The sequence below is a fragment of the Ambystoma mexicanum genome, chromosome 1q (genome assembly GCF_040938575.1).
Source record: "Ambystoma mexicanum isolate Mex_15411 chromosome 1q, UKY_AmexF1_1, whole genome shotgun sequence".
In the NCBI taxonomy this organism is placed as follows: domain Eukaryota; kingdom Metazoa; phylum Chordata; class Amphibia; order Caudata; family Ambystomatidae; genus Ambystoma; species Ambystoma mexicanum.
In genome coordinates, this window is record NC_090922.1 from 1499439266 (window position 1) to 1499449354 (window position 10089).

Below are 10089 nucleotides of genomic sequence, written 5' to 3' on the forward strand. Positions count from 1 at the left end.
CCTTATGGACAAAACGCTGTGAAGATCTTTTACTCGCATATAATATTAGCCTGGTCACCCTACATGGAAATCCCACGGCAGCAAAAGTAAAGATCTGGCGGGCAGACTGGGAAGCCACATGTAGTGAGCGTCTCGTTGCTAGAGCAATGACAAACTCACCTGCAGAAGCAAGAGGCTACAATGTGCTACAAAAATATCTGCACTTATTTCCGAGTCCAAAAGCCCGCAGACTTTTTCTGCTGTTTCGCTTAAACGCCTTCAAAACCAAAGAGCGATACAGTCACTGGGCCGGCAATGCAGGAGTGAATCCTGTCTGTCGGTTCTGTGCGAAGGAAGTGGAATCACTCAAACACTTGGTGTTGTTCTGTCCAGGTCTAAAAGATGTTCGATCAGTTCACCTGGGCCATTGGAATGACGAACATCAACTTGTGTGCGCAGAAGACTGGTGGATGAGAATGTGGAATGGTACTGACATGAAACTAATCTTGCCATTAACATCCTTTTTGGCGGCAATAGAGGAGAGGCTAAATATGGATGTTCAGCATCAGACAGTTCAACCCCAAACAAAGCCACGTGGAGTCACACTAGCTGACTAGACTGGAGTAGGACGACAATGGAGTATGGGAGGGAGGTGGTGTTTGGGGTTTTGTTTTAAGTTGATGGATCTAATTTGATTTGAGATTGTTTTTGTAATATTTTAAAGGTTTGAATTTAAACCATTAAAATAAAAAAATAAAAAAATAATAACATAACAAAACATAACTAACTATGGCCTGTAGGCATGGCTACACTGACCACACTGCCCAGGACATGGCCTTCGGCCATACCCCAGTTACAGCCATAGAAGCCTCTGAACCTGGCCTGTGGCCATAGCCAGTAGAAACTTTACCTCCATAAAAGGTCCATGGATGTATTTTATTTATTTTACACATAAGTCTTGTGTAATGGATCTAGAAAGTGTGCTACTCTGATGGGTCATTTCTCGTAATGTACTTTGTGGTGGCATAAGTAAAGCCGTCATTGTGCTCTAGTTTCCAGTGATTTCATCAATGATTTAGAAAGTGATGTCATCTGAGACATCATAGGTGATGTCATCTGTGATGCCATTGTGTGCTCCAGTTGCCAGTGATTTCATCAATGATGTAGAACTTAATGTCATCTGAGACATCATTGATGATGTCATCTGTGATGCCATTGTGTGCTCCAGTTGCCAGTGATTTCAACAATGATGTAGAGCTTGATGTCATCTGAGACATCATTGGTGATGTCAACTGTGATGCCATTGTGTGCTCCAGTTGCCAGTGATTTCATCAATGATGCAGAAAGTGATGTCGGTGATGTCATCTGTGATGTCATTCATATGATATGATATGATATGGTATTTGTAACGCGCCTATACACAAGTGTTTCAAGAGCAGCCCGGAGGAGGTTGAATATGTTTCGCTAATGTGTCGATTTAAAGTAAAGAACATCGGTTTAAAACACCTATCATTTCATAACAAACATCGCTTTGATTTAATAGTGATGCAGCGCAAAAGACGAATGTAAGCCGAAATTCGGAGTAACAACCAAGGGCCAAAGTGTGAAATAGCGTCAAAAAAGAGAATGACAAAACAAGTCTATAAAAATTGGCTAAAAAGCCATACATTTTTATTACATCAGCAAGACGCAGAGGCCATGTTCCTGGTCCGTGCAATTGGGGTCTAAGAATTAAGGTGGTGCAGCTTCCAACACTTGCTGAATTTCAAGAGTATTTGACACACAACTCTGTGATAAAGCATTCCATGCTAGAATTACTGAACACATAATGCAGGACAAGCTTAGTGCTCATTTGGTTTTTCAAAGCACTTCCCCTAATACGTGTTTGTAACCGTCAGCTATGTATGTTGATTTGATCGGCAGCAGGATTTAAGTATAAGGATAAAATGGCAGTCATAGCTTACAGACCATTGGGATCTGAGGGGGGTCTTGCTTAGACTGGAGCAGTGAGCCAGAAGGGATCCCTGTCTTTGCCGCTCTAGTACCTGCTTCAGCACTCTTGCCTGGACTGACTTTTCCTTCAGCAGACCCACAAGCAACTTTCTTACCGCCACCCACTTGACTCCTCCATCCTGCACCCATGCCCTGTTTGTCTGTGTTTACCCATCACCAAGAAAGGGGCTCTCCCCTTTATCAGCTACCTCCAGCACTCCCTTCTTCCTCTCTGACCACCCTGCCATCTCCTCCTTCCGTCTCTACCCATTCTCGGGCACCTCAAACACTTCCGCAGGGCATATCTCATGCCTGTACCCCTCCATGTAAGTCTTTCAAAGTTGGCAATCTGTACCACCTCGCTACTCTTAACTCTTGCTGTCAAATACTCCTCGGACATCTGCCTTCTCCCGGAAGAGCTGGATTTGGATGTACTCGGTCTGACCAAGACTTTTCCCAGCCAGCTCTGTCATGAGTTTTGACACTTTCCTCCCTGATGGCTACAAGATCCTCTCCGAACCCAGAACCAACCGTCCTGCAGGGGGAGTAGCCTTAATCTTCCCAGAAGTGGATCCCTGCTTCTGTCATTCCTACACAGGCCTGCTCCTTCTTTGAATGCCTGCACGCTCTCTCTCTCTCCTGGCCTATCTCTTACTGTGGCCACCATCTACAGGCCACCTGGCCAGGTCACCCTCGTCCTCCTCCCTCCTTGCCTCTACCTCTTAACTTCTCCTCTTCGGAGACCTTAACATCCACGTGGATGCTATGTGCCCCTCCCTGGGGCTCTTTCACGACTGATGCTCTCTCTCTCTCTCTCTCTCTCTCTCTTTCTCTCTCTCTCTCTCTCTCTCTCTCTTCTACCCTCTGGCCCAACTCACTCGGCAGGGCACACCCTTTATGTTCTGATCTCCTCAGTCCTACCCCTCTCCAACCCCCTACTCACTCCTCTTAATTCGACTGACCACTTTCTTCTCTCCTCTCACCTGTCGCTCTCTGCCCCTCAGACTAAGCCATCCGCAGCACTGCCACCCACCCGCTCGGTCATCTGGACCATGAAGCGCGTGTCAGTGGAGGCTTTCGCTGCTACTTTCTCTCCTCCTCCTACTCCTTTGGCTGACTCACACCCTGACAGAGCCCTTTCCAACCTTCATCTCCCTATCTCTAACACTAGATGTCCTTTCGCCTGTAATGAGGATCCGCTTGAAGCCCAAATCCAAGTGCAACTCTTGGTGTGATTCCGACCTCGCCACCCTTACACGCAAGTGTAGGGTGGTGGAGAGGAAGTGTAGGGCATCAGGTGCACCACCTGACAAACTGGCCTGCTGCCTGCTCCAAAGGCAGTACAGACTCTCTGTCCTCGCCAAGAAGAGAGCCTAAATCCAAGCCTATGTCTCTGCGGCCAAACTTTTCAAAATCTGCAAGGAGCTGGCTAATCCTGCTGCAGACTCTACCTCTCCTGTTCTCTCCCAGTCCTTCTGCACGGCCTTGGCATCTCATTTCACCACTAAATCGCAGGACACACTGTCCACTCTCTCTTGCTCTACCTCCTTTTGCTCTCTCTCTACCCTTCAGGGCCCTCTCTGGCCAGTTCTCTTCTTCCTTTCTCCTCCTTTCCCCTGTTCACTCCCAATGATGTTTCTAGACAAGTCCGATCTATGAAAGTCTCATCAAAACAGGTGCTCCCCTGCTCCTCCAGAACCATCAAGGACCACATCAACACCCTTGCTCCAGCCCCTGCCGATTTCTGCAATCACTCTTTTGCCACTGCGTGATGCTCGAAATGCATTGGAGGGACGCGGTATCCAAATCCATGTCCTTTATTGCTTTATCATGTGTGTTCTGTCTTGTTTTCCATGCAGGAGTTTATGTGGGACTCCTGGTCGTGTGGCTCTTCCTCTTTTTGGTTTGGTGAACTGACCCTTGGGATACCCTGTACTTCTAGTGAATGTTTTTGGGCACCTGCATGTGACCCACAGAGCAGGGTATGGGCTGGTGGCAGCTCCATGCTGAATTTTACAGGTGCTCTGAGTATGCTTCATTTTGGGATACCCAGGCCCTGCCATTGGAATCAGTTCATTCCTGATAGGAAACAAGATGGCCCCTGTGGCCTCTTGCTTTCTATCACCTGTTACCTTATTTTCCAGAAGTCCTGGGAAGCCCTGACTCTGTCCCTTCCCCCTGACTGGCTGTTGGGTGGAAGTTCCATATATGGTATTGGTGGGAAGTCCAGGCCAGACTGGCTGGAGGCTTCCCAATTACTGTATGTTGTGGGTACGCCCGTGGGGTGGGACCTGGGTGAATGGAGTGTGTGATGAATACGCATTTCATGATATGGGTGTCTAGTATCTGGTTGTTGACACAATGACTGGGACAGCCCTGCCCGAAGCTGGTATGAATGCAGTGTGGAGTGCTGAATGGCAGAGTGCTTCTCTGAATCCACATTCCGTGTTGTGAGTGTCTGGATGAAGAGGAATGCCCTGAATGCACCGTGAACCTGATTGGCTGCCGGCCTGCCTGAATGCCTTTCTGAATGACTGGTTGCCTGAGTGTGACCCGGAAGAGTGAATGAGAGGTCAACAGTATATCTGGGGGCCTCTCACTGATGGAAATCGTTCAGAAGCTGAAGTTGATACTTGATGCTTAACCTTGAAGCCGGCTGGAAGAAGAAGAATTGCTGCTGCTGTCCTTTGCTAATCTGAAAGCTGCGTGAATGTCAAGGAACTGATCCAAGAGAGGACGTGGCTATGAGACCTCTTCCTGAGCTACGAGGGACCATCGTGCACCAGCTGATCTTTGCCAAAGCTCCCTGGACAGCAGACCCTCGAAAGGCTGCCGACCGGACCGGAGACGGACACAAGGACCGCCGCAGAGTCAAAAAGCAAAGCGCCCGGATATTGAGGTCCATCACCGTCATCATGCCGGAGAAAGTCACAGCCGCCGACGACTGAGGAAAATCCGCCAGTGGGTTACCAGCCACCCGAAGACCTCAAAGACGCAGACAAAGTACCCAGAGCCAGCCGTGGTCACGTCCGATTACCGACGCCAGACGCCGATGACCCGACGCCCTTACTGGGTCAGAGTTCTTCATTGACTTTTGCGGCAATGAACACTTGTTGCCGAGGTGCACCGCACACCTCACACCCGCACACCTCAGCTTACAAGACATTTTCGTCCGATCATCAACGAGCACCGCATGAACCAAAGCTGCTGCCGCATGTACAGTGTTCACCCTTTTTCTTCACCAACTCTCGACGACCCTTGGCTCCTGGCTTAAAGGTGAGTGCACTCCAGAATGGCCCGTCGACGACTCACTGAAGAACTTTACGAAACCAGGTACTTTGGGGTTGTAGCACCGTTAGAAGGAATGAAGACTATATAAAGCATAATTGGACTGGGCTTATCAATTCGCTTTATTTACAGGTTGCCCAGGTGGGGGGATCTGCACATAGAACTGTGTCTAGTTGGTAAGGACCCAGTATTCTGCCATTACTTGATTTAACTTACTTTATTTCTGCGATCTATCATTGATTCATCTTATAATCTGATTTGTGTGCCATATGAACTGTTAGCAGTTGAGGCATTTCAAAGGAATCAATAGTTAAGAGTGGTACCACGTAGATCTGTATATATTTGCCAGAGTACAGTGTGTTATTGTGATTGTGTATATAAGGTTAAACCATATTTATATAAAGACTGTGTTTTCACTAACATTGTGTGTGGACATTCCTTTGAGGGTGCTTGTGGACTACACTGTACTTAGGAACCAGCCCGCATCACTTCCTGAGAGCTTAAGCCTTGATTGCTCACCACGTTTTACCAATTAGAGACACTTGGCTGGGGTGCTCTGTGCTTCTCCTTTGCCATATAGTGAGCAGGAGTACAGATACACCCCTCCGGTGCTTTACACACTGGAACCTTTCCCTCCCACCTTAAGCACTCCCTTGTGCACCCCCTTCTTAAGAAGCCTTCTGCCGATCCTTTCTCTCCGGCAAACGATCGTCTTTTTCCATCACTCCTTTCCTGGGAAAACTCCTGGAAAAGCTGTCCATCTCCCAGCTTAATCTACATAATGAATCTGTTGGTTGTCTCTATACCATCAGTCTGATTTAAGAGCACCCAGAAGCATGGAAACTGCTCTCCTGAACACTTGTGAAGACTTGCTCTCCAATCTTGACTCTAACCTTCCTTCTATCCTCATTCTCCTTGATCTATCTTCTGCTTACAACACAGTCAAACATGCCACCCTGCTCTGTAACTTCTACTCTGACTTTCAGTGTTATGAGGATGACACCCAGCTCTCCTTCAGGCTCCCCTCAGCCTCTACTGCTTCTTCTCTCATACCAGACTGGCTTTTGGCTATTGAGGAATGGTGTGCCGCCAACAATCTCTCAATGCCAGTAAGACTTAGATTCTCCTCATTGGGGTTCCTACTCCCGCCTTCCCTCTCTAACTCTGGCGGCCCAACATGGGCCCTCTTCCTGCAGTAAGGCTAAGAACCTCAGGGTCATAATCAACTCCATCCTCTCCTTCTCTCTTCACATCTCTGATGTCTCTAAGAAGTCACACTATCAGTTGCCCCTTCTCAGAGGTATTCTTCCTTTTCTCACTTTTCCCCAGAAGCTCACTGTCTCAAGAGCCCTGATTGCGAGACTTGCCCTTGTCCTCGAGCCCAGAGATCTTATCTCTCCAGCCCTGAAATCTCTCCACTGTCTCCCTACGACTGCAAGCATCAAGTTCAAGACCCTCTGCATCATCCACAAGGCTTTCTGGGGCTGGGGACCACTCTACATCCAACTTTCTCTTTCTCTGCATCTCCAACTCTCTGAGGGTCAGACGCTTCTCCAGGCAGAGAGTGGGGGGCAGATCTCTGTACTCAGCTGGGGACTACCTCTGGAACAGCCTCCCTGCCTCTCTCAAACATGACAGGACCACCTAAGGTTCCGGAAGCAACTAAAGACCTTCCTTTTCGCTTCCGCTTTCTCTCTGCTCTCCCTTGCTGTTGTCCCTCCCTGCTGCACATCCTGGGTACCTGGCCACCCACTGAACTTACAGGACCGGGCTCCTCCATGACTGGTTGTCCTTGCACTGCCCCCGGCCCTCCCAACCACTTAAGGGACTGTATCTGCAACCCTACAGTTCTCTGACTCTCTGCACTTATGAGCCACCTCCCGCTTCACTTACTGGTTATATTGCACTCTCCCCTCTGCTCTCCCCCTGGCACTTCTCCCCCCAGCACTTGCACGATCTGAATGACACAAGGCCTAGTAAGGTCATTGTTTTGTCCTTCTTCTGTCCTCCCTTCCTTGTCTTGTCGCATCTAGAAACACTTGTGTACAGGCGTGTTATAAATTACTTATATCATATCATCTCTGATACACCACCCAACATGCTCTCAAACCCACTGTGTCGTCCTCTCCCATGCCCACTCCCCCCTCACACCTGTATTCTCCAGATGGCACATCGTCCCCCTGCTTCCACTCCATGGACCACCACAACTTGCTCTCTTACGCGTCCTGTCTCTACCACGATCCAGGCCTGAGCTGTTGGTCCATCACAGTCAAGACATTTAGTTTAATAGAATTAGCAAATGAGGCCGGACGTTTAGAAGGGGAAGGGGGTGTAGATATATAAGTCCATCCTAGTTGTGCTACCCTTGAATACAGTATTGTGGCTTTTTCTAGAAGTGTCAACAATCCTCCTTGGAGGGTTTGAGGGCAATGAAGAGACTGGCACTGCATCTCAACATACATTTGTAAGAAATTGTTCATTAAATTGCTTGTCCGCTGTGTGAGATCTTAGAGAACATGTCAAGTCAAACAGTGAGGTGCTTCTGGCTTTCGTTTCAGGTGCAGCTCCTCTCCGAGAGGACCATCGCAATGCGCAGTAAGATCACCAAGATGGTGGTGGTGATCGTGCTCCTGTTCACCATCTGCTGGGGTCCTATCCAGCTCTTCAGCCTCTTCCAAGGCTTCTACCCCAACTTCCAAGCGGACTACAACACCTACAAGATCAAGACCTGGGCCAACTGCATGTCGTACGCCAACTCCTCCATCAACCCTATCGTCTACGGCTTCATGGGGGCCAGCTTCCGGAAGTCCTTCAGGAAGGCCTTCCCGTTCATGTTCAAACGCAAGGTCAGGGACAACAGTGTGACCTCGGGAACCGCCAACAATGAGATGAAATTTGTGGCCATGGAATCCACCCAGAATGAGCTGAAGTGAGGGCATGGGTGCTAAAGAGATACGCAGCCTGCTCGCCGTTCAGGGGAGTTGCTAGGTCTGGAAAAGACCCGGGGCTAAGCTGATGTTGGAACTGTTGGGACTGGGGGCTTGCTAGCCTTTTGGCTCTAGCTCCTGAGATTCTATCCGGGGCTACAACCAAAAGATCAGGGGCTATAGCCCCCTTAAACCCCCCCTAGCAACGCCCCTGTCGCCGTTTCAAAGGATTGCAGCACCCTGCAGATTTACAGGATGGGCTGAGGTTGGGAAACATGGTCCCAGAAGACCCAGACTTTAATGGGAAGACAAGAGGCACAGGTAGGGCTAAGGTGGCCATCAGAAGAACAAGAACGACGTTGAGGCTAGAGCGCAACAACATCTGCTTTTCTTGAGTAGGAGGAATTTAAGAAAAGGGTTTCTGATTCCGTATCATATCTGACTTTGAGGGGAGGTAAGAAAGGGTTTGAGGCAGGGTAACATTTAAGTTCTTTGTCATATGACAGAAACAATCACATGAACGTTTTCTAGAACCCAGTAGGCCGACGCTTGCAAGCACCAATCCCAGAACAGATTGCTGCAATGCACAGTGCCCAGTGTGTTGCGCAATTTCCTGGACTGTTGTTACCCGTTGCGTTGGACGAAGGAACCACCGCTCCATTGCTTTATTTTAATCTCACTTTGTTGTCAAGTGTCTTCCATGGAGATCCACAATTTAGTCTTCATTGTCTGCACTCCCAAGCTGTGCTCCTCAATTCCCCATTTCCTATCAAGTGCAGCCGTGCCTTTGCCCTGTTATTGTTCCTGTTGTGTCTCTGGGTTGGAATTGAATGTTTTGTTTTCACAAGGCTGTGTTTCTGTGTTTGTCTGTGCTTCTTCTTGCAGTTTTTGTCCTGGAAATTGAAAATTTGTTTATGAAAAAATCCTATTGGTGAGGTATTCCTGTCTCCGCCTTCATTGACTTTTATTATTGGCAGAAGCTACTAAGTTCAATGTGGTGAGCGGCAGTGCTGAGAAGTGGCAGTATGAGACGCCTCCACCTGTCCCAAGGTTGGCATCAAGGAGGAATCATTATTAGGAGGACAATTGACTGTCGTGTTGGGCCACCACCTGTGGGTCCGCCAAGATTCCGTCCTTTGATGGTGGCCATAGTTCCGCCGCTTGGTGGATAGACTCTGGTCCCAGTAGATTCCTCTAAATTTTGGGTATGCCCTGAAGAAGGCTGCTCTCATTCTGCAACTCTCCAATGAAGAGACAAGAGTACATTGGCCACTATAGACATCTCCCAGGTGGATGTAGAGACACCTCATCCAGGGATGCGGTGTGGTGGATTTCAGAGATACTGGCCAGCAGCTGAAGCAGCCAGGTACAGTGACGTGGAGTGTCCAAACAAGGGATGGGATGACATGCAGATCCTTGGAACTGAGGAAATAAAAATCTATCAAAAAGCAAATGGAGGCATTGACTCTTGTGTCTGATGTGGAGGGAATATTGAAGCCAGGAGAGTGCAGTTTAATATGACTTTGCCCTTTCTCTCCCTCGCATTTCCTGAACTGCTGCACCTGCCCATCCCACTACTGACACCCTTCAGACCCACCTCCCTCCCACCTGCCCCCACCACCCCTGTGAATATTGTGTCTTAAAGGAAGGAGAGCAGGCTTTTGCCTTTCTGGTTTTTGTTTTGGGATGTGTTTCTCACTATCAGGCTCTCTTTTTTAATCTCACAATCTCAGTCTGATATTTGTGCTTGCGCTCAATTGCTCTGTTTCTCACTCTCTCTGTTTTTCTCTGCTTTTGCCCTCTTCTCATTATTTCTGTCCATCTCTATCTCTCTCCATGTCTCATGCCTCACTTTGAAGCTGTGATTTTCTTCTATTGCTTTCAGAATTTCATTCTATCTCTC

General features: G+C 48.4%; 1 protein-coding gene across 3 annotated transcripts in view; it reads left to right on the forward strand.

The window, feature by feature from the left end:
* LOC138550306 (G-protein coupled receptor 54-like) overlaps positions 1-9639 on the forward strand; it is a 394439-nt gene extending 384800 nt beyond the window's left edge. For all 3 annotated transcript variants that reach the window (XM_069642402.1, XM_069642400.1, XM_069642401.1), the window contains exon 5: positions 7818-9639. In XM_069642402.1, coding sequence (XP_069498503.1) covers positions 7818-8192 — 375 coding nt within the window. In that variant the 3' untranslated portion in view covers positions 8193-9639. The remainder of the gene's footprint in view (positions 1-7817) is intronic.
* The last annotated feature ends 450 nt before the right edge of the window (positions 9640-10089 follow it).